A 24,848-nucleotide genomic window follows, 5' to 3' on the forward strand; every position below is an offset into this window, starting at 1 on the left:
ACAAAATCTAGGCTGATACTCCAATGAGGGAATGTTGCACAGTTGCAAGTGCAATCTTTTGGGTGAGATATTGAAGTTCCAAATTCCATGTTGGGTATATGTGAAAAAAGAATCTCCTTAGTTCTTTTCCAAAGGAGAGCAAGATAGCTATCCTCCATCAACATCATTTAAAACCTGATAATCTGGCTACTATCACATTGCTGTTTGTTTATGCACAAATCAGGTGTATTAGTTTTTACAATACAAGAAGGTATACGTTTTAAAATTGCTCCATTGGCCATTAATCATTTGGGCATCCTGAGGTGGTGAAAAGTGCTGTATAAACACAAATCTTTCTTAATTCCCAATGGCCTTATTCCTGGAGCTTAAAGTTTTGTGGTTGAAGAAACGTGCTGCAGTTCCTTACAGTTCTTTACTGCCAAGTTGTAATTAATTAGGCACACAATGGATCAATCACAAGGTGATGTGTCATCAATTGTGGGGAACAAACTTTCTTCAGTTCTATAAACTGTTGGATTGGGAACACTTGATCATTGCTGGTCTAGTGGAGAATACCAACAGGAAAGACTGCAGCTTTGATTTTTGATGAGTAACTTTACATCTTCTGTCCCAGACTATCCCATTTACCTTCCCATCCAGTGATTTTCTCTATCAGAGTGATATCAAGGGAGTTGGTGGGCAGTTTTATATATATTTTTTAAAATTCCTAACTTTCCATCCTTCTGGGTTTTGTTTCCAGGTTCAACACAAGTGCCAAAATGCTGTCATTGGTTGCTGTTATTTTGTTGTGTGGGACTGTTAGACACCTGGAAGCAACCTGCCCAGCAACTGGAAGCCACAAAGCTGCCCCAAGCCCTGAGCCAGATCTCCATGACTGTCCATTATATTCGAAGAGTAAGTGTTTGCATGCTACATACAATATAGAAGCAGACTATTTTGCCAAAGTAGCTTGTATCAGTGTTTATGTTCCACTTGCACCTTCTCTCACTGATGATCCAAGTTCAACAGCTAAATGTTCTATTTCTCTTTGCAGCATTTAGCATCTCCTCAAATGCACCCATACCATTTTCCTCAACCATTATCTATGGTAGAAAGTGCCACATTCTCATCATTCTCTGGGTCAGGGCATTTGCCCTAGTTCCATCCTATATTTATCCGTGACTATCTTATACTCACCGTCCCTAGTTTTGGTCTTCCCTACAGATAGAAATACCTCTTTCTTCAGTTCTCTGCCTGAAGCTAGGTCTGACTCAAGCACCACAACCTCCACTTCAGGTATGGTAAGCAGGCTGGTTGCAAAGTCTTGAAAGGAGTAGGAATCAAATCCCATGCTGTTGACACCAATCTGGAGCTACTGGCTGTCAGCCGACCGGACCAACTATCCAAACCGCCTTACTGACCTGAATCAAGGAGTCCAAACTGTTACAGCAAAATGCACTTTTACATGCATATTATCATCTGTATCTGCAGATATTGATGGTAGAGGCTCCGGTTTCATTATCATCGTTGGCTGGCCAGAACCTCTTACCACCCTGGCATCTGTTGGAAGGATTTGCACATTGATGGTACACCTGTTTAGCTGTGTTATCAACACATCTTCCTTGACCATCAAGTCCTGGGGTGGGACGTGAACTCAGAGCTTCTGTCTCATAGGAAGGGATGCTACCAGATCTTTTTCTCTAAACCCAGCCTATTAAAATCTTTCATAACCCTGAAGACCAATGAGGCCACATGGACTGAGGTTAAAATGTAATGTATCCACCACTACTACTATTGAATACTGAAATAATGCACCCCCAACCTTTTATATTCATTATAAGTATCATTTTATGGCTTTTGGGATTAAATACTAGTTGAATGAGCAACATCTCACTCCCGGATTAATATTTTGTTTATTTAAGTATCTGAGATCTCAGGATGTTTGTGCATTTTTCAGCAGAATCGACAATGGAATATGTTTAAATCATCTCATTCACATGATTAACTGGAGCTGAGAGTCATAATCACAGACCAATTAATGCTAACTGCATATATAGTAGGGTAATGTAAAACAGTGTGGCACTTTTCTATTCCTGATAACCAGTGTCAGTATTGAGCATTCTCCAGTCACACAAACTCAGAATGAAAGCTCCATCCAATTGCAGGAGGTTTCCCATGCAAAAGACTGAATTCAGGACCTGTGGCATGACTTAATGCACGAGGAAATTCCCATAAGTAACATGCTCAATCAAAAGTAGAATACTGATTTTTTTTTTGCTGTGTGGGATCTTGCTGAAAATCTACTAAAAGCAAATTAGTTTCCATTATGTAAGAACAATACTTAAAAGTGTCTTCATTGGTTGTGAACCTCTTTGGTCCACCATGAGGATGTGAAAGGAATGACATAAATGCACGTTTCTCCTTAATGATGTGTAAATCTGCTCCTGGCAAATGCTTCAAGTATCTGTTTAGCTGGAGAAGACTGCTTTCTTATTTCCTCATTTTACCTTGATTCAATGAATAGATAACAGATTTGCATTATGCTGAGAAGCCTCTTTAACAAACTATGGCTGGAGAAAGGAGTTTTATGCCTCCTGTAAGAGATACTTAATGATCTTCTTAAATATGGATGTGAGGATCAAAGTGTATTTCAAAAGTTCTACAGGGCCCTCTGTTTTTATTTTATTTTGGAGTATTCTGCTTCTGGAAGAATTGAACTGAAGCAATTTGAAGAAGAACACAGATTATAATAGCTCACATACAGGTTGATTTGCAGGATTTTAAATCCCTTCAAAGACATCCTCAGCAGTTCGAAGGTTTGTCCTTTGGTGCAGTTGTTCCTACCCCCACCCCAACCACCAGAAACTCTGATTTTTCTGCCGATTGGTGCCTATCTGTCAGCAGTGGGAAGCTACTGAATGGAGAGATAGTAGGAACTGCTGATGCTGGAGAATCTGAGATAACAAGGTGCAGAGCTGGATGAACACAGCAGGCCAAGCAGCATCAGAGGAAGTTTTCTGAAGAAGGGTCCAGACCCGAAAAGTCAGCTTTCCTGCTCCTCTGATGCTGCTTGGCCTGCTGTGTTCATCCAGCTCTACACCTTGTTACCTCAGCTACTGAATGGAGTCATGTTTGACCAACTTTGAAGGACACAGCCAGTGATGAGCAATAGTTGTGTGTGAGAAGCATACTTGAAAATGGTCATCCTTGTGGTGCCTTCTCAAATAGTATAGGAGCAGGAAGTGCTTGTCTTTAACATTAGTTGCCATCTGCTTCCATTGTCTGGCTGAAGCATTATCCTCACTGATTACTTCTCCTAAGACATTAATCTTAATACTTAGAGCAATGAGGACATGGAGAATTAAACCCTTCTGCCCGGAACTGACCTTACGTCCAAGGATTGAGCAACAATTGGATTATTTCCTTCAAATGATATCTACTCCTACATATGTTTTTTTGATTATTGAAACGACTCTTGTCACCAAAATCCAGTCAGTGAATCAAAGAGGTGAGGACTATTTGGATAAGACATGAAACAAATACTTCATCTGCTGTCCTGGATGGACATGAAAGTTCCCAAGTCACAGTTTTTCCTGGTGTCCTAGGCCATTATTCATCTTTCGACCAAAATTGCTAAAATATTACCCTGTTGTTGTCAGATCATTATATGTGGGATCTTGCTGTGTACACATGGTAATATAGGAAACACAGCTGACCATGCTGAAAGTACTTCATTGGTTGTAAGACACATTGGAACTTTAAGGTTTAGCAAAGATTTGTAGCTCCGGTTGTGGGTGAGGTTGTTGACTTGCTCGCTGAGCCGGCTTGTTTTCATTCAGACATTTCGTCACCATGCTAAGTAACATCATCAGTGAGGCCTCTGATGAAGTGATGTTATTCTACTCTGCTTGGAATTTATACTGTAAGGTTCATTACGGTGAGTTGTGTCATTTCCGGTTTTGTTCTGTATGGGTTTGTATATGGGGTCCAATTCTATATGTTTGTTGATTGCATTATGGGTTGAGAACTATGCCTCTATGTTTGGCTTGGGCTTCTATGGTTATGTTGTCCCAGTTAAGCTGATGGCCTTCATTGTCTGAGTGTACTGATATTAAGGAAAGTTCGTTGTGCCGTTTTGCTGCTAGCTGATGTTCGTGTATTCTGATGGCTAGTTTCCTTCCTGTCTGTCCGATGTAATGTTTGTGGCAGTCATTGCATGGTATTTTGTAAACCACGTTGGTTCTGCATGTTGTGGGAATGGGGTCTTTAATCCTTGTGAGTGTTGTCATAGAGTGGCTGTGGGCTTCTGTGCCGCCATGATTCCTAGTGCTGTGGAAGTTGAGGATTTGTTCTCAACCATTCCAATGTCCACAAACAAAGCTGTATTAAGACACTATTTAAATGCGCCGCCACTCACTGCAACACGCCAGAACTACACAGGAAAGAGGAAGATTTCCTATACAAAATCTTCGCTATGAACAGACACCGTACAACTTCATCCGCAGGTGCCTTCCAAATAGACAACAACAAGAGGACACAGTACGCCCTAACACACTGGCCACACTACCCTACATCAAGAACATAACTGAACTGATAACAAGACTCCTAAGACCACTAGGAATCATGGTGGCACATAAGCCCACATCCACTCTAAGACAAATTATCACAAGGATTAAAGACCCCATTCCCACAACATGCAGAACCAACACAGTTTACAAAATACCATGTAACGACTGCCACAAACATTACATCAGTCAGACAGGAAGGAAACTAGCCATCAGAATACATGAACATCAGCTGGTAGCAAAACGGCACAACGAACTTTCCTTAATATCAGCACACTCAGACAATGAAGACCATCAGTTTAACTGGGACAAGATAACCATAGTAGCCCAAACCAAACATAGACACATACAGGAATTTCTAGAGGCAACAAGGTGCAGGGCTGGATGAACACAGCAGGCCAAGCAGTATCATAGGAGCAGAGAGGCTGATGTTTCGGGCCTAGACCCTTCATCAGAATTTCTAGAGGCATGGTTCTCCACCTGTAATGCAATCAACAAACATACAGAATTGGACCCCATATACAACCCATACAGATCAAAACCGGAAATGATACTATTCAGCATAATGGACCGGACAGTATAAATTCCAAGCAGAGTAGATCAACATCACTTCATTGGAGGTATCACTGATGATGTTACTTAGCATGGTGACAAAACATCTGAATGAAAACAAGCCAGCTCGACGAGCAAGTCAACAACCTCACACATTGGAATGTCCTGAGGTTGTAGTTGTGATTGAAAGTCTTTTTTTCTCTTTTAAACTATAATGTGTTGTGGTCAATTCCAATTTAAAGGAATTGTTCATGTAGCTTTCTCACAACTCTGTCACACATTGTCCTCCTAGACTTTAAATTTCCAATCCCTCATTGGTGCTCACACATTGGATAAAGTTCCAAGGTTCCTAATTTGCTTCTGTTTTCGAGCAGCTGAAGTTCACGACAGACTGCTCCCAACATTGTCATTTGATCTCTTAAAGCTTTTAAGTAGATGTGGCAGAATTGAAAAGGACTCGCCAACCAGTAGAATGTGCCACATAGGACAATGTGAATAAAATTATCTTCAGCCAAATGCTGCTTCTTTCTGATGGATGATGGCAATCTGGAAGGGAATGAGGTTCAGCTTTATCCTTCAGCCTAATAGAAGATATACAGTTAATGTGTACACTTTTTGCCATTGATTTCCATCCACTGGGAATTGTCAAAGTTAATAAAGTTTGGGTCTTGGTATTGCAGAACTGACTCTTAATTTCGTGTTCCAGGTTTAATTTGTACTTCAATTTCTCCAAGAGGTGCAAGCAGAGTTTTCTAATATACAACCCACAAATGAGGAGCAAAAGTAAGCCATTCAGCTCCTCAAGCTTGCTCGGTCATTGAGTAAGATGATGGCCAATCTATTTGTCTATTGAATTCAAAATTTCTATCTAACCTTGATAATCTTTGATTCCCTTGTCTAACAAGAGTCCACCCGCTTCCACCTTAAGAATATTCAATAATCCCAGCTGCCCTGCTTTTTGAGGCATAGAGTTCCAAATTCACACAACCCTGCAGAAGTAAAACATTTCCTCATCTCTGTCCTAAAATAGTGACCCTAATTTTTAAATAGTGGGCACCCTAGTTCTGGACTTACCCACAAGAGGAAACACCCTTTCCATGTTCACCTTGTCAAGATCATTCAGAATCTTGTCTACTTCAATCAATCACCCCTGACTCTCTTGAATTCCAATGGTAAAAAAGCCCAATCTGTCCAACCTGTTCTCATAAGACAGCCCATTCATTCTCGGTATCAATCTAGGAAATCTCCTCTGTACCACCTCAAAGCATTTACATCCTTTCTTAAATTGAAGAGACCAAAATTGCATGTGGTATTTGAGATGTGGCCTTTATAACTGTAGCAAAACATCCTTGTTTTTATGTTCACTTCCCTTCACAATATAGGATAGCATTCCATTAATCTTCTCAGTTTCTTGTTGTAGGTGCACACCAATATTTTGTGACTTGTGCGCTAGAACACCTGGAACCCTCTGCACCTCAGAATTCTGCAGTTTTTCACCTTTTAATAATACGCTGCTTTTTAAATTCTTCCTGCCAAAGCGAAGAACTTGACATTTTCACATATTATACTCCATTTGCCAGTCTCCATTTTGCCCACTCAACCAATCTGAATCCATCTGAACTTTCTTATGTCCACTTCACAACATATTTTCAAACCATCTTTATGTCATCTACAAATTTAGCTGTCATACCTTTGATTCACTTCATCTATGTCATTAAAATAAAATATGAAAAGCTGAGTCCACACACGACTCCACTATTGCTTCCTGCTAATTAGAGAAAGGCCCATTTGTGCTGACTTTGCTTTTTGTTATATTATCACCTACATGAACTCCTACTTTACATAATAACCTTTGATGTGGCACCTTGTTAAATTACTTCTGGAAATCCAAGTACATCTAGAGGCTCCCTTTGATCCACAGCACATTATGCCTTCAAAAAACTCCAATAAATTGGTTAAACATGACTTCTGTTTCACAAAACCAGACTGACTCAAAGTGCCAGCTATAATTTCCTTAATGGGCCTCACAGCACCAGGGACCTGGGTTCGATTCCATCCTCGGGCGACTGTCTGTGTGGAGTTTGAACGTTCTTCCCGTGCCTGCGTGGGTTTACTCTGGGTATTCCAGTTTCCACGCACAGTCCAAAGATGCGCAGGTTAGGGTGGATTGGCCACATTAACTTGCCCAAAGTGTCATGGGATGAGGTTAGGTGGATTAGCCAGGGGGAGTGCAGGGTTACAGGGATACGGTAGGGGGTAGGTCTGGGTGGGAAGCTCTTTGGAGGCTCAGTGTGGATTCAATGGGTGAAATGGCCTGATTTCACACTGTGGGGATTCTATGATTCTAGGATTAATGATCTATTCTAACACCTTCGTCATGACAGACATCACACTATTGCGCCTATAGTCTCTTGTTTTCTGCCTCCTTCCCTTTTTGAATTGACTTCCATTTCTTACTTTCTAGTATAGTGGAACTGTTCCAGAATCTAGAAGATTTGGGAAAATTAAAATCAACGCATCTACTACCTAAAACGCATCTACTACCTAATTAGCCTCCTCTTTTAAGATCCTAGAATGATGTCCTTCAGGACCCATAGAATTGTGAGCCTGTGACTCCATTTGTTTCCTCATATCACTTCCCTAATCATTATAATTTCACTAAGTTTATCTCTCCTTTCCAACTCCTGATTTACTGCTATTACTGGAATGTTTTTTATATAGTAAACGCAAGCAAAATATTTGTTCATTTTTCTGCCATTTCCTTTTTATTACTATTAACTCCACTTCCTCACTTTACTTACATTTATTGTTTGAATAACTATAGAAATACCTACTAACTCTTTTTACATTTTTTGCCTGCTTCCTCTCATACACTAATTTCTTTCTTCTGATGTATGTTTTGCCATCGTTGCCATTCTTTACAAGCTGCCCTGCCTCTGACCTCACTCTCATCTTTGCACAAATATATGCTTTTTCCTTGAGTTCTGTGAGGGCTCCTTGAGAACTTTGATGGTGCTTGAGGGGATATGGCTTTCAAAGTAAAAAGGATAAGGCAGCATTGCAGGGTAGCTATTTTAGTAATAAAGTGGGTAGGAAGGGGCAGTGCGCACAAACAAAAACATGCAGCAATAAAATCAAAGGGAGAAAATCGTAAAAAGCCAAAATTAATGGCTTTGTATGTAAATGCACATAGTAGAGTCACAGAGTCATACAGCATGGAAACAGGCCCTTCAGTTCAACTGGTCCATGCCAAGCATGTTCCCAAACTAAACTCATCCCACCTACCTGCTTTTAGCCGAAATCCCTCCAAATCTTTCCTATTTGTGTACTTATCCAAATGCCTTTCAAATGTTGTAACTGTAACTGTATTCATCACTTCCTCTGGCAGTTCATTCCACACACTAACCAATCTCTGTGTAAAAAAAATTGTTCCTCGTGTCCTTTTTAAATCTTTCCCCTCTCACCTTAAAAATATATCCCCCCTAGTTTTGAACTCACCCACCTTAGGGAAAATCTTTTGCTATTCTTAACTATGCTCCTCATGATTTTTTAAACCTCTATAAGGTTACCCCTCCATCCCCTACATTCTCGTGAAAGAAGTCCTAGCCTATCCAGCCTACTTTTATAACTCAAACCCTCCATTCCCGGCAACATCCTGGAAAATCTTTTCTGAACCCTCTCCAGTTTAATGATATCCTTTCTATAACAGGGCAACCAGAACAGCACACAACACTCCAAAAGCGATCTCACCAATGTCACGTACAGCCTCAACATGAAGTCCCGAACAAAATGAATGAATTAACAGCAAAAATAGAGGTTAATGGCATGATTGTATAGCCATTATGGAGACATGGTTACAAGAGGATCAGACCTGGGACCTGAATATTCAGGGACATGTGATTTTATGAAAGGACAGGCAGGAACAAAAGGGTAATGGGATATCTTTGTATTAGGTGGAATAAGCACAATAGCAAGAAATAATCTTGAATCGGAAAATGTAGAATGCACATACATGGAGGTAAGATAAGAGAAGGCACTGACAGGAATAGTCTATAGGCCCACTAACAGTAGTTACACTGCAGGACAGATAATAAACTGTGAGATAATGAGGGTATGTGAAGAAAGTGGTAAATTAATCATAGGTGACATTCATTTTCATGTATACTGAAAAAAATCAGACTGGCAGAGGTAGTCAAAAGGAGGAATTCGTACCTGACAAATTTAACATTATTCTTTTGAGAACATAGGATTTCCAAAAGATATTTGATAAGGTACTGCACATAATATGACTTAATAAGGTTATAGCCTATGGTGTTCGGGGTAGTATTTATCATGGATGGAGGATTGGTAGCTAATAGAAGACAGAGTTGGGATAAGGGGGGCATTTTCAGAATGGCAACTGAAGCAAGTGGAGTGCCACAGTAATCAGTTTTGAGGTCACAATTATGTACAAGGTATATTAATGACTTGGATGAGGAAATTAAGTGTAGCATCTCCAAATTTGCAGATGACAAAAAATAGATTGGGGTCAAGTGATGAGGACAACGCGATGTCTGCAGAGGAATATAGGCAAGTTAAGGCAAAAAGTTGGCAAATGGAATATAACGTGGGAAAATGTAAGCTATTGCATTTGGCAGGAATAATTAAGGAGCTGAATATTATTTAAATTGTACAAACTGCAACACGAGGATTTGGGGGTCCTCATGCATAAATTACAAAAAGCTAGCATCCAAATTCTACAAGAAAGTGAATGGAATGTTGATCTTGATTTCAAAGAGAATGGCGTACAAAAATAGGGAAATCTTGCTAAAAATATACAAACAGTAATTAGGCCATACCTAGAATACTTTGAACAGTTTTTGTCCCCTTGTCTAAGGAAAGATATACTGTTGTTGGAGGCAGTCCAGAGAATGTTCACTAGGTTGATTCAGGATTTGGAGGAATTTTCTTATGAGGAGAGGTTAAGTAGGTTAAAGTCTGTACACATTGTGGTTTAAAAGTGAGAGATGACCTTATTGAAACATAAGATTCTTAGTGGGGCTTGACAGGGTGGATGCAGAAAGGTTGTTTCCACTTCTGAGATAAAGAAGAAGCCCAGAATCACAGGGCATAATCTCAGAGTGAGGAGTCTCTCATGTAATATAGAAATGAGAAGAAATTTCTTCTCTGAGGGAAATGAATCTATGGAACATTTTTACCACAGAGGGCTGTAGAGGTTGCGCTGTTAAGTAAATTCAATGCTGAAACATATGGATTTTTAACCAGTAAGAGAATCAAGGGTTATGGAGAAAAGGTATGAAAGTGAATTTGAGGATTATCAGATCAACCATAATTTCATTGAATGGCAGAGCAGGCTTGATGGGCCGAATGGTCTACTTCTGCTCCTACATCTTATGGAGTTTGATGATTTCTTTAAATTCTTTGGTTAACAATGAACTTTGGACGCTCCCCTTAGAATTTTTATTTTTAGTACGAATGTAGACATATATTTGTTGAAGCTCTTCGTCTTGCACTTATCAGGATAGCTCACAAGAATACTAATTTAAAATGGAAACTAACATTTATGGTATGTGAGAGGAGAATGCTGATTAGTTGGCAAGTAGACGTCTCTATCAATCGGAGTTCTAATGAGTGCAAAGTGTTAAGTTTCAGTAACATGTTTTTCTAGGCAAGACACAAGTTCTATACTACCAAATCACTATTAGTAGAAATGTATACATCTTCTGAGTATTCTGAAATATCCCCTCAGATGTCTTCCACTGCTTTTCATAGAATCCCTACAGTGTGGAAGCAGGCTATTCAGTCTATTGAGTCTATACTGATCCTCTGACGAGCATCCCACCCAGAACCAGTCCGTACCCTATCCCTGTAACCCTGCACTTCGCATGGCCAACCCACGTAACCTACTCAACCATGGACACTATGGCCAATTTAGCACGGTCAATTCACCTAACCTGCACATCTTTAGACTATGGGGGGAAACCAGAGCACCTGGAGGCAACCCACACAGACATGGGAAGAATGTGCAAACTCCGCACAGACAGTCGGCCAAAGGTGAAATCAAAGCCGGGTCCCTGGCCCTGTGAGGCAGCAGTGCTAACCACTGAGCCATGGCACTGCACTTTCTCTATTGATCTATCCACTAGCTTAGCATCCCAGTTCACTTCAGCTAGCTCAGTTCTATGTGCACGTCATTGCCCTTAATTAATTTTAGTCTCAGACTACTCTTCTTCCTTTCAAGTGGGAAGTAAAATTCAATTATATTGTGATCACTGCTCAGTTCAACACCAAGTTCTTTCATTGGTGGTAATGGAAAACTTTACCTATGCCCAACGTTTCACTGTTTTCATCTAGGCCAAATCTGTAAACTGTAAATGCACCTTTCTGATCTAGCAATGTGCTGAGTGCATCAACATTGATCATATTTTCACTAGATTACATGGCAGTTCACTTCTGTTCTCTGCAGCCAACAAAGCCACTGAAATAGGTCAATTCTTGGATCTTCACTTTTCCTTTATTATGGAGCAGATCTTCCTTTTAGTCTTCTGTGACAGTAGTTGCTTAGAATATGCCAACGTCTGTTCAGATCTCAGAACGACTGTACCTATACCTTTGACATCCTTCAAGTTGTCATTAACAAATATATTTGATGGCTGTGTTATTCTTCAGCTGTTTAATAGCTTTTGTGACAAGTTCCTGCTAGTTTGAAGCAAATTCTGTTATCCATTGATAGATAATCAGGATGCAGTCAAATAGTATGTGTGAAACAGCTTTTTTGTTGGCATCACCTATTAATTGAACAAATTGGCAAAGTCAAACGTGGGAGGCATGATTTCCTTGTTTATTCAGTGGTCTATCAAATAATTAATTTGTGGATACCAGAGTTTTCTAGTCATGTTTACTTCCCAAAATATTTCCATCACCATTCAAACCAGGGAGTTTCCCACAGCTCTGAGCAAATTCAAGTACCTCACCTCAAAATTCAAGATCAGTGACTGATCATGATCTGCAATCACATTGAAGTCCAACTCTATACTTCTCCACATTCCTGCCACATGCACATGCACATATACACACATGATAATGATCAGGAGCAGAAAGCCTGGTTCATTTTATTTTCTTTCTTTCATGCTCCGAGAAATACCTGAGGCAAATTATTATTGCATCATCCTTGCTCAAGTTAAGCTCTAATAAGTGCACAGCTAAGGAATTGATTTTGGATCCTCACCTGATTGTACGGTTCAAAATCCCAACACAGCACCAGCAGAACTGTCATAGATATAATTCTCTGCTCGAGACAGAGTGAAAGAGAGAGATGTGTTTAAAGAAAGACTTGCATTTATATAATATCTTTCACAATCTCAGGTCATGCCAAAGTGGTTTATACACAATTAAATATTTTAGAAGTGTTATCATCACTGTAACAAAAGAAAAGAGGCAGCCAATTTCCACATAGCAAAGTCCACAGGCAGCAAATAAATAAATGGCTAGATAGTCTGTTTTTCTTAAGATGGTGGTGAGGAGTGGTGAGAATTCTCCTACTCTTCACTTAATAGTCGCACAGGATCCTTCAAGCCCAAAACAGAGGGCCTCAATTTAAGGCCTTTTCTGAAAGGTGGGCCTTCAATCGTCCAGCACCGCCTCCACCTCAGCCCAGATTATGTACTTGAAACATGTTATGCTTGAACACAGCTACCTAGAATACAGCTTCTCTCACCCACCTTCCTGCAAGAATGCCATCCTTCTTCTCAATTCCTTCGCCTCCGCCACATCTGTTCCCAAGATGAGGCATTCCACTCCTGGACATCCCAGATGTCCTTGTTTTTCAAGGACCGCAACTTCCCTTCCACAGTGGTCGAAAACGCCCTCGACCGTGTCTCTCATGTTTCCCGCAACTCATCCCTCACACCCCCTCCCTGCAATAACAACAAAAACAGAATCCCCCCCGTCCTCACATACCACCCCACCAATCTCCGGATTCAATGCATCATCCTCCGCCACTTCCGTCACCTGCAATCTGACCCCACTATCAAGGATATATTTCCCTCCCCACCCTTATCTGCCTTCAGAGGGACCGCTCTCTCCATGACTCCCTTGTCCACTCAACACTCCCCACTAGCCCCACCACACCCGGCACTTTTCCCTGCAACCGCAGGAAGTGCTACACCTGCCCCTACACCTCCCCCCTCACCCCCATCCCAGGCCCCAAAAAGACCTTCCACATCAAGTAGATGTTCACCTGCACATCTGCTAATGTGGTATACTGCATCCGCTGTTCCCGATGTGGCCTCTTCTATATCAGGGAAACCAAGCAGAGGCTTGAAGGCTGCTTTGTGGAACACCTACGCTCGGTTCGCAACAAACGACTGCACCTCCCAATCGCGAACCCTTCAACTCCCCCTCCCTCTCCTTGGACGACATGTCCATCCTGGGCCTGCTCCACTGCCACAACGATGCCACCCGAAGGTTGCAGGAACAGCATCTCATATTTTGCTTGGGAACCCTGCAGCCCAATGGTATCAATGTGGACTTCACAAGCTTCAAAATCTCCCCTCCCCCAACCGCATCCCAAAACCAGTCCAGCTCGTCCCCGCCTCCCTCACCTGTCCGTCTTTTCTCCCACCAATCCGCTCCTCCCACCTCAACCCCCACCCCACTTCCTACCTACCAGCCTCATCCCCGCCTCCTTGATCTGTCCGTCTTCCCTAGACTGACCAACCCCCATCCCACCTCCCCACCTACACTCACCTTTACTGGCTCCAATATGAGGTGCCTCCTTGACCTGTCCGTCTCCTCTCCACCTATCTGCTCCTTTATCCATCTTCCATCCACCTCTCCCTCTCTCTCTATTTATTTCAGAATCCCCTGCCCCTCCCCCATTTCTGAAGAAGGATCCAGACCCGAAACGTCAGCTTTCCTGCTCCTCTGATGCTGCTTGGTCTGCTGTGAACATCCAGCTCTAAACATTGTTATCTCTTATGCTTGAACATACTTTGTCAGTGAATCCCAATCCTACACATACCATCTGTGTTGGAGGCAGTGAGGATTAGAATAAAAAATGGACAGTAAGTTCTGCAAAGCCGTGTAAAGGAAAAATGGAGATCATTATTGAGATAGATATTGAGATTAATATAGAGTAAATTTGGAGTTGTACACTCACCCTCTTAAATTGATGAGGGAACTGATATTCAGGCTGCAGTGTTCAAGTTTGATATTGAGAAAGTTGTGTTGATATAAATAATCACATTGCCTGAATTATAGAAGGCTATAATCAGAGAATTACCTGGCATAAGTAGTGTTAAATAACTGGAATTAAAGGACTATTTTTATTTAAACCTTTTGCTTCTTGATGACCTTGTCTTCTGGTAGAGTTGAATGTTGGTGCTGAGCCTATTAATATTTGTAAGCTGATTTCTTGTTTTGGAGTCACCAATGAATAGACGGATAAAGATGGAACTTGCATCTCTGTTAACACCTCTGAAATGCTTTACAGCCGAATGTGACCCTTCTGTCAGTAGGAACAGCTTCACCCTATCTACAAGAACAAAACACCTCATAATCTTCAACGTCACTGTTTAGAGGAATGACCTTCGATTCCTTGCTCTGATCACTTTCATTCTTCCACCTACCCATTTTAAACCGGCAAGTGTTACACCTATCCATCATGCCCTCTCCTTATCAACTGGTTCATCTCAAGATCTCACCCCTCGCCTTTTTCTAACTTTGACTATATTTCATGCCCTGATTACTTATTGATTCTTTTTTACAAAAAAAACTACTTTGCTATGAAGCTATGTAGTGCATGACATGAAAGAATAAAAAAACTGCTGGCAATGCATTTAAAATAGCAAAATCAATGGCTACATCCTGCTGATGTACAGAACCATTCAAGCTTAGCTCCCTTTAGTTTATAACCTCATCAGAACAGTTTGATTGAATTTTAGTCTCGTAACTCATTGCTGAATATGAATTATTTACAGACTACCCGTGCTTAAGCATTTCTTTTTTGCATTTGTCCTTTTTGTGTACTTAACTCACTTGAAGATGGGAACTCTTCTTTCTTGAGGGTGGGGGCAATTTAAAGGATTCAAGTTGCAATAAATAATGTCTCAACAAGAAAAGCTGAGCCAGCATGACTGATTCTCAAAAAAAGACTCTGCTTCACGTTTCCAGTGCATACAGGTTATCAGTGCTGTGCGCCTAGTCTATTTCCAATTCACTCTATTTTGTACTCTTGCTGCATTTGGAGAAAAGACTTGCGTTGACAAGGTCCCATTAGATGGTGCTATCATCTTTATTTCGACTACCTTGGATGAGGGATAGATATTGCACAGCAAAAGCTCCTGCTGTTATAACAGTGTCATGAAATCTTTTATGTATACCCAGAAGAGCATTTGGGATTTCAGTTTAACACTTCATCCAAAGAACATTGCCTCCCACAATGCAGTGTTTCATTGGTAATGTACTGGGAGTGCCCAGCTGAAGTCTCAAGAGTGGGGCTTGAACCGATAATCTTCTGACTGAAGAATGGAGAGTGCTAGCCATTGACCACAGCTAATATGTAGCTCAGCAGAACAACCTGAGCTGTGAAAAGCCGTGACTCTAGACAAAATATTACAACCTTCCCGTCTCCTCATTAGTTACACAAAAGCAGTCAATACATTATATTCAACAGCAGGAGCCTGACTGATTTTCAATCCATCAATTGTGATAGGGGACTCTCTGGTCGTAGGCACAGACAGACGATTCTGCGGCCGACAGTGAGACATCAGAATGGTGTGTTGCCTCCCTGGAGCCTGGATTAAAGTATCTCTGAGAGGGTGCAGAACATTCTCAAGGGGGATAGGAACCAGCAGAAGGTTGTTGTACACAGTGGAATTAATGACATGGGAAGGGAAAAGGATGAGATTTTGAGGAGAGAATATAGGAGGTTAGGCAGTAATTTAAAAAGTAGGCCCTCGAGGGTAGTAATATTTGGATCACTCCCAGTGCCATGAGCTAGTAAGGTTAGGAATAGGAGGATAGAACAGATGAATGCATGGCTGAGGAGCTGGTGCAGGGGAGAAGGATTCACATTTTTGAATCATTGGACTGTCTTCTGGGGTAGACGTGACCTGTATAAGAAGGACAATTGCACCTGAATTGCAAGAGGACTAATGTATTGGTGGGGAGATTTGCTAGAGCTGCTCGGGAGCATTTAAACTAGTAAGGGGGCATGGGACCCAGAAAGACGGTGAGGAAAGTGAGCAGTCTGAGACTGGTACAGTTGGGAAAAGGAGTAGGTCAAACAGTCAGGGTAGACAGGAACAAAGTGCACAATGAGGTAGGATTGATAAATTAAACTGCCTTTATTTCAATGCAAGAGGCCTAACAGGTAAGGCAGATGACCTCAGGGCATAGTTGGGAACATGAGACCGGGATATCATAGCAATTACAAAAGCGTGGCTCAAGGATGGACAGGACTGGCAGCTTAATATGCCAAGGTATAGATGCTATAGGAAGGATTGAAAGTGGGGTGGGGTGAGGGGGTGCAAGAGAGGGGGAGGTGTGGCATTCTAGATTAGGGATAATATTACTGCTGTATTTAGGGAGGATATTCCAGGGATGTTATTTGGGCGGAACTGAGAAATAAGAAAGGAATGATCACCTTATTGGTATTGTCCTACAGTACCACCCCCCACCCAATAGTCAGTGCAAAATTGAGAAACAAATTTGTAAGGAGATCTTAGTTATCTGTAAGAATATTAGGGTGGTTATGGTAGGGGATTTTAACATAGACTGGGACTGACATAGTATTAAGGGCTTGGATGGAGAGGAGTTTGTTAAGTGTGTACCAGAAAATTTTCTGATTCAGTATGTGGATGTACCTACTAGAGAAGGTGCAAAACTTGACCTACTCTTGGGAAATAAGGCCGGGCAGGTGACTGAGGTGTCAGCGGGGGAGCACTTTGGGGCCAGTGATCATAGTTCTATTAGTTTTTAAAATGGTGATGGAAAAGGATAGAGCAGATCTAAAAGTTAACGTTCTGAATTGGAAGAAGGCCAATTTTGATGTTACTAGGTAAGAACTTTCAAAAGGTGATTGAAGACGGATGTTCATAGGTACAGCTGGAATATGGGAAGCCTTCAAAAATGAGATAATGAGAGTCCAGAGACAGTATGTTCCTGTTAGGGTGAAGGGCAAGGCTGGTAGGTATAGGGAATGCTGGATGACTAGAGAAATTGAGGTTTTGGTCAAGAAAAGGAAGGAAGCATATGTCAGGTATAGACAGCGGGGATCGACAGAATCCGTAGAAGAGTATAATGGCAGTAGGAGTATAGTTAAGAGGGAAATCAGGAGGGAAAAAAGGGGACATGGGATAGCTTTAGCAAATACAGTTAAGGAGAATCCAAAGGGATTCTACAAATACATTAAGGACAAAAGTGTAACTAGGGAGAGAATAGGTCCCCTTAAAGATTAGAAAGGCCGCCTATGTGTGGAACCACAGGAGAGGGGCGAGATGCTAAATGAGTATTTTGCATCAGTGTTGACTGTGGAGAAGGATATGGAAGATAGAGAATGTGGGGAAATAAATAGTGACATCTTCCAAAATGTCCATATTACAGAGGAGGTGGTGCTGGTCATATTAAAACGCATAAAGGTGGATAAATTCCCAGGATCTGATCAGATGTACCCTAGAACTCTGTGGGAAGCTAGGGAAGTGATTGCTGGGCCCCTTGCTACTTGTATCATCGATAGCCACAGGTGAGGTGCTGGAAGACTGTTGGTTGGCTAACATGATGCCACTATGTAAGAAAGATGGTAAGGAAAAGCCAGGGAACTATAGACCGGTGAGCCTGACATCGGTCGTGGGCGAGTTGTTGGAGGGAATCCTGAGAGACAGGATTCACATGTTTTTGGAAAGGGAAGGGCTGATTAGGGATAGTCAACATGGCTTTGTGATTGGGAAATCATGTCTCATGAACTTAGAGCGGTGGACGTGATCTATATGGACTTCAATAAGGCGTCCAACAAGGTTCCTCATGGTGGACTAGTTAGCAAAGTTAGATCACATGGAATAGAGAGAGAATTAGCTATTTGGATGCAGTACTGGCTCAAAGGTAGAGGATAGAGGATGGTGGTGGAGGGTTGCTTTTCAGACTGGAAACCTATGACCAGCAGTGTGCCACAAAGATCGGTTCTAGGGCCACTGCTGATTTGGATGTGAACATAGGAGGTATGGTTAGTAAGTTTTCAGATAGTACCAAAATTGGAGGTATAGTGGACAGTGAAGAAGATTACCTCAGAGTACAATGGGATCTTGATCAGATGGGCCAATGGGCTAAGGATTGGCAGATGAAGTTTAATTTATATATATGTGAGGTGCAGCATTTTGGAAAGGCAAATCAGGGCAGGATTTATACACTTAATGATAAGATCCTGGGGAGTGTTGCTGAACAAAGAGACCTTAGAGTGCAGGTTCATAGTTCCTTGAAAGTGGAGTCCCAGGTAGATAGGACAGTGAAGAAGGCCTTTAGTATGCTTGCCTTTATTGGTCAGTGCATTGAGTATAGGAGTTGGGAGGTCATGTTGCAGCCATACAGGACATTGCTTGGGCCACTATTGGTATACTGCATGGAATTGTGGTCTCCCTGCTATAGGAAGGATGTCGTGAAACCAGAAAGGGTTCAGAAAAGATTTACAAGGATGTTGCTAGGGTTGGAAGGTTTGAGCTATAGGGAGAGGTTGAATAGACTGGGCTATTTTCCCTGGAGAGTTGGAGGCTGAGGGATGATCTTTTCGAGGTTTACTAAATCATTAGCGGTATGGATACGGTAAATAGACAAGGTCTTTTCCCCAGGGTGGGGGAGTCCGAAACTAGAGGACATAGGTTTAAGGTGAGAGGGGAAAGATTTAAAAGGGAACTAAGTGGTGACATTTTCACACAGAGTGGTGTGTGTATGAAATGAGCTGCCAGAGTATGTGGTGGAGGCTGGTACAATTACAACATTTAAAAGGCATCTGGATGGGTATATGAGTAGGGAGGGTTTAGAGGGATACGGGCCAAATGCTGGCAAATGAGACTAGATTAATTTAAGATATTTGGTCGGATGGATGAGTTGGACTGAAGGGTCTCTTTCCATGCTGTATATCTCTACGACTTTGTTGAGATAAACCATAACATGCCGCTGGTACTTTAACTGTGATCACTCACTCACTCCAGGGTTAGGTTTTGAACAAGTGGCATTTCTTGTATGTATGTAGCATGTATGGGGATGGTTAAGTTACTGGATGAGTAAACCAGAGAGCTGGGTCAATATTCCTGAAGTGGGAGCTCAAATCCCACCATGGCAACTCACAAACTTTCATTTTGTTAAAACAAAATCTAGAAATAAAAAAAACTGACACCAGGGGTAAAAAGGCCAACATGTTCATTTAATACCTCCTAAGGAAGAAAACTGGAAGAAAGATTTAGCTGATCTGCTCTATATGTGAGTTGAGTCCAGTCCCACACCAATGTGCTTTGTCTGCCCTGTCCAGGCATCCTGTTCACCCCAGAGATGTCAGCAATGCACACAGCCTACAAGTGATTATTTTTAAAAATGGGAACGTCAGTCAGGCTTATATCTCATAATCATTACTTGCTGTTCAATACTGGAGAGTGTGAATGTGTTGAGGCTTAATGGGGATAAAATTGACTTCAGCTGTGATTTCCCTCAGCCAAATAATCTACCAATGACCAATCTGGAGCAGAGGAGTAACATCCTGCCTGAAAGTGTGGTGAGAGCACACTCAGTGAGAATTTTCAGAAGGGAACAAACACAAAGTTGCTGGAAAAGCTCAGCAGGTCTGGCAGTATCTGTGAAGGGAAAAACAGAGTTAACGTTTCGGATCCAGTGACCCTTCCTCAGAACTGATGGTGGCTGGGAAAACGTCAGTTTGTATGCAGAAAGTAGGGAGGTGGGTGCCATTACACAGCCCCTGTTGTTAGTCACTAACAGTCCCCATTAACAACTATTCACTCTCCCAGCCTGATCGTTAGCAACTCCTTTGTCTGTCCAACTGTGTTTCTCTCTCTTTGGGCTCTATCCTATCGTTTACTCCCTACCCCACCCACCTCCCTATTTTCTGCATATAAACTGACATTTTCTCAGCCACCATCAGTTCTGAGGAAGGGTCACCGGACCCGAAACGTTAACTCGTTTTTTCCTTCACAGATGCTGCCAGACCTGCTGAGCTTTTCCAGCAACTTTGTTTTTGTTCTTGATTCACAGCATCCGCGGTTCTTTCGGTTTTTATTTTCAGAAGGGAGTTAGGTATGTCTTTGAAAAGAACGTTTGTTGGGTTGTGGAGGGGAAGTAGCAAAGTGAGACTAATTGAATAGCTTTTACAAAGAACCAGCACGGACACAAATTACCTCCTTCAGTGCTGTAAGATTCTACTGTGTGAAAATTGGTAAAACAATGCAGAATAGCAGTGGGCATTAAATCCTCCACTCCCAGAGGAATGGGATTTATATTCATGTAATTCACGTAAACAAAGATTTGCTGTTCAGAGGTTACGTGCTTGAATTCCTTTAAACAGGGATTAGTAGGCAAAAGCTCCAGATTTGCTGGTGTAGAGATTCAGACGCCTCGGGTTTGAGAAACAAACATGGCAAAAGAAATCTGCACCTGCTGCTCACAAGGCTAAATGGATTTTGGTGTTAAATATTAAAGCCACTTGTGCACTTTCACAGAATTCTTTTGTACTGTTATGTTCATAATTTGTAATAAAGTGATTAGGCATCAGCCCCTGTAGATGCATGGCCGAATGAAAAATACCATGCAGTTTATTGTCGCGATGCCTCATGCTTCACAGTTGACTCTCTCCTCTGCGTTAGAAGGTTTAGAGTTTTAAGCCCCACTCCCCCAGCCTGAGCACATAATCTAGGTTGACACTGCTAATTCAGAACTGGGCCTGAGCACATAATCTAGGCTGACACTGCTAATTCAGAACTGGGCCTGAGCACATAATCTAGGCTGACACTGTTAATTCAGAACTGGGCCTGAGCGCATAATCTAGGCTGACACTGCTAATTCAGAATTTTGGGACTGCTGCATCATTTGACGTGTCGTTTTAAGATGAAACATTAAATCAGGGCTCAAACTGTCCTCTCAGACACCCTTATCAGATCATTCAGCACTATTTAAATAAGGGCAAGGCAGTTATCCATGGTGGTCTGAGCAACGTTGTTGCTCAAAAACATTTAATTATTTATTTTTAAAGAATTATCTGCTCAGCATTGCATTGCTATTTGTGGGAGCTTCCTTTGTATAAATTAGCTGCCACATTGCCTGCAGTATGACAGTGACTACATTTTAAAAGTATCTAGTTGGCGTAATGTACTTTGAGAGGCCCTGAGATTGGGAAAGATGCTGGTGGACACAAATCTTTCTAAAGATTTGAATTTGTTGATCCTTTTGCCACAAAACTCCATGCCATTCTTGAAGGATACCTGTTTTGACAGGACTTCTGTATAGTCTGCTCCAGTGGTTCCCGACCTTTTCAGTATCAAGGCACACTTTAATGAGACAAACAATTCCACAGTGCGCAAACTTTTTCAGTTGAATTGATGCTCATGCACACTTCCAAATCGGCACCCATATGCAGTGTTGGAAGTCTACACATGCACTGCTGTGGAAATTTGCCCATACCCAGTTGATAAGGGTGCCTGTGGTCAGCAGATAATGCCTTCAGTAATAGACACTGAGACTCCGGAGGAGATTGGAAGTATGGATGCAGTCTCAGGTAAAGAGGCGCTGCTTGCTGAAAATTTCATTGACAATGTTCTCTACTTGTCATGTGCTGCAGCACACCAGTTGAAAACTACCAGTTTACACAAGCAAGCTTCGTCCGCTATCCCTTTGCAACAGCGAAAACTGCAAGGTCACTGTGCTGAAATGGAGGCAAGAACCCGCATCATCTTCGGGGCAGCATGGTGGCTTAATTGTTAGCACTGCTTCCTTACAGTGCGAGGGATCGATGCACGTTCTCCCCATGTCTGTGTGGGCTTCCTCCATGAAAAATACCATGCAGCTTATGTCCAGTTGGTCCATCTACCATGTACCATACTGTCACAATGCTTCATGCTTCACAACTGACTCTCACCTCTGCAGTAGAAGGTTTAGAGGTTCAAGCCCCACTCCCCCAGGACCTGAGTACATAATCTAGGCTGACACAGCCCAAAGATGTGCAGGTTAGATGGACTGGCCGTGCTAATTTGCCATTGTGTCCAGGGATGTGCAGGCTAGGTGGATTAGTCATGGGAAATGCAGGGTTACAGGGATAAGGTAGGGAGATGGGTCTGCGTGGGATGCTCTTTGGAGGGTTGGTGTAAACTCGATGGGCCAAAAGGCCTGCTCCCACACAGTGGGAATTTTTGATCTGCCTTTGTATCATAAACTGTATGCTGCTGATCTTGACTGGAGGGAAAAGGCTACCAATTTGAAATGCTTGAGAACTGAATATGGACAGAGAATTTTAAAGTCCAGTCCGGAAAAGATAAAACTCATTGAGGCTGAACTTAGCGAGATTATCCAGAAATCTGGCACACGACACTGGCTGTTAGCAACAGCAGGCAATAATGAGGGACACACAGCAACCCCACTCAACTGGAACAAAAAACTCAATGTTATGATAATCTGACCAGAGAACTTTGCAAGACATGGTCACATTGCCAATAGTACAGGGTTTCCAATTAGCATATTTCTCATGGTGACTGTTAACGACAACTGTGTGGAACTAACTCTTTAACAATGGGCTGATCCACACAGACCAAGCTCGGCTTGCCAATTTATACTTCAACTCACTAATCCAGCCTGATGACAGTGCATGTGACACCAAAGGTCTGGACAGAATGTTGGGGAGGTGGGGGAGAAGAAGAGTTAGGGGAATATCCTGATTCTGAGCTTGAATGATAGCCAGTCAAAAACAGCCTCTCCCTACCCTTCATTCGTAGCTCTGTGTGAAATGGGATCAGGTTTGATTGTAAGACCTCCCAGGATTGAAGAGCCAGCCAAGACTCAGTCTGTGCTCACATATAGATTGCCCACTGGAGTATAGTAGTATCAGAATTGGCAGTGCTAGTGGCATAATATAGCAGACCAACTAAGTACTCCCATCAGATTTATGTAGTGTATGTAGATAATAGGTGGTGTCGAAGCAATTTTACAGTGAAATATTTTAGTACAGTGGGCATCAGTCATTGTAATGCAGTAAACTTCACATCCTATTTGCACACCACAAGATCCCACAAACAGCAATAAATTTGATCCAGGTGACCTGTTTTTGGTGATGTTAGCACAGATATAAACATTTTCCTGGATAACATGTCATGAGAGAAGAGAGGTAAAGATTTAGAGTGAAAAAATGCACTTGCTGTTACTGCTAGTGATGACAGACTGCACAAGGTAAATTTTTGTAGTCAGTGTAATTGTTGGCATCTGGCAGATGAAATACATTGAAGATACAAAGTTGTTTTGGGGGAGGCGCGGTGCATGAGAATTACTCATTTCCTTTGAGTTGTCATAACTCTTTGAAATCCCAATTAATTTATAATCCTTGAATTCAGGAGATAAATGTTTAGGAATCGCTACCTCACAGTAGTTGATCTCTAAGTTAGGGACAGGAGAGTGAGCCAGGATGTCCAGATTCTGATCACCAGCTGAGTGGCACTCTTGCTTTCTGAACACCACATGCATTTTGGGAGCTGGAATAGGATAGACTTGACCAAACCACTCAGCTGTGGGTGTGTATTCTGCATTGATCGATCAGTCAAGAGAACGCAGAATTACATTGCATGACTATAGACACTGACAGTAATTTTTATATCAATTATTAAAAGTTTGGGTCCAAACTTTTCAACCATTATGTAGTTACAGTACACACACAGTACATGTAGATCATTCAGCCCCACAAGGTTCGCTCTTCAATTAGACCACGATTAATCAATATATTAACTCCATTTACTACCTCAGATCTGTAAATCTTCAATGCACTTAACTAACAAAAATCTATTCATCACAATGTGAAATTTCCAACTGATCTCCAGCCTAACCTGCTTTCTGAGTGAGAGCATTGCCAATTATGTATGTTTAGAAGAGCATGCTAACACCACTCTGAAACTCTAATTGTAAGGTTTAGTTACCATGTTGTGCCCTTCTCCATCAAATCAAACCATTTCTATTGATCTACAATGTCATAGAGCCATACAGCATGGAAACAGACCCTTCGGTCCAACCAGTCCATGCTGAACATACCAAAATAAACAAGTCCTACTTGTCTGCTCCTGGCCCATATCCCTCCAAACCATTCCTACTCATGTACTTATCCAAGTGTCTTTGAAACGTCAGTTCCTTTTAAATCATTGCAAACATCTCAATGAGTTTCTGCCTATTACAGACAGGCAGGACATTGAGGTGACAAATCCCAGTGGGTACTTTTAATTATCCTGGGCATTCTCTCAGAGAAAAGTGTCCAGTACTGGCTAGGTAGCACTTTGTTCAGAAACTTGGAATTCTAGGAACATTCTCCCTCGATCGGTTCATAATCACTCACCTCTCCAAAGAGTTGATCTAATCCTCAGTGTCACAGGATGAGAAGTTTGATCATGTGGATCGGACTGTGAAAAAAAAATCGTGTGAGGACTGAGCAGCTGGTGCTGTTATTGAATGGGAAAGCAGGCTCCTGTTTCCCTCCCAGCACACTCCCTGTCACAGCAGATTTCATCA

The 24,848-nt window shown here is 41.9% G+C and overlaps 2 protein-coding genes across 2 annotated transcripts in view; both read left to right on the forward strand.

Annotated features, from left to right (window-relative positions):
• LOC109935584 (microtubule-associated serine/threonine-protein kinase 1-like) overlaps window positions 1-24,848 on the forward strand; it is a 340,839-nt gene that overhangs the window by 237,106 nt on the left and 78,885 nt on the right. The gene's annotated exons all lie outside the window — the stretch shown is intronic.
• Window positions 1-24,848, forward strand: part of rtbdn (retbindin) — a 54,212-nt gene that overhangs the window by 6,381 nt on the left and 22,983 nt on the right. Inside the window, exon 2 of the mRNA XM_048617902.1 lies at window positions 740-894. Within this exon, the coding sequence (XP_048473859.1) occupies window positions 759-894 (136 nt within the window). The 5' untranslated portion in view covers window positions 740-758. The remainder of the gene's footprint in view (window positions 1-739; window positions 895-24,848) is intronic.

Source organism: Rhincodon typus, chromosome 38 (genome assembly GCF_021869965.1).
Source record: "Rhincodon typus isolate 14 chromosome 38, sRhiTyp1.1, whole genome shotgun sequence".
In the NCBI taxonomy this organism is placed as follows: domain Eukaryota; kingdom Metazoa; phylum Chordata; class Chondrichthyes; order Orectolobiformes; family Rhincodontidae; genus Rhincodon; species Rhincodon typus.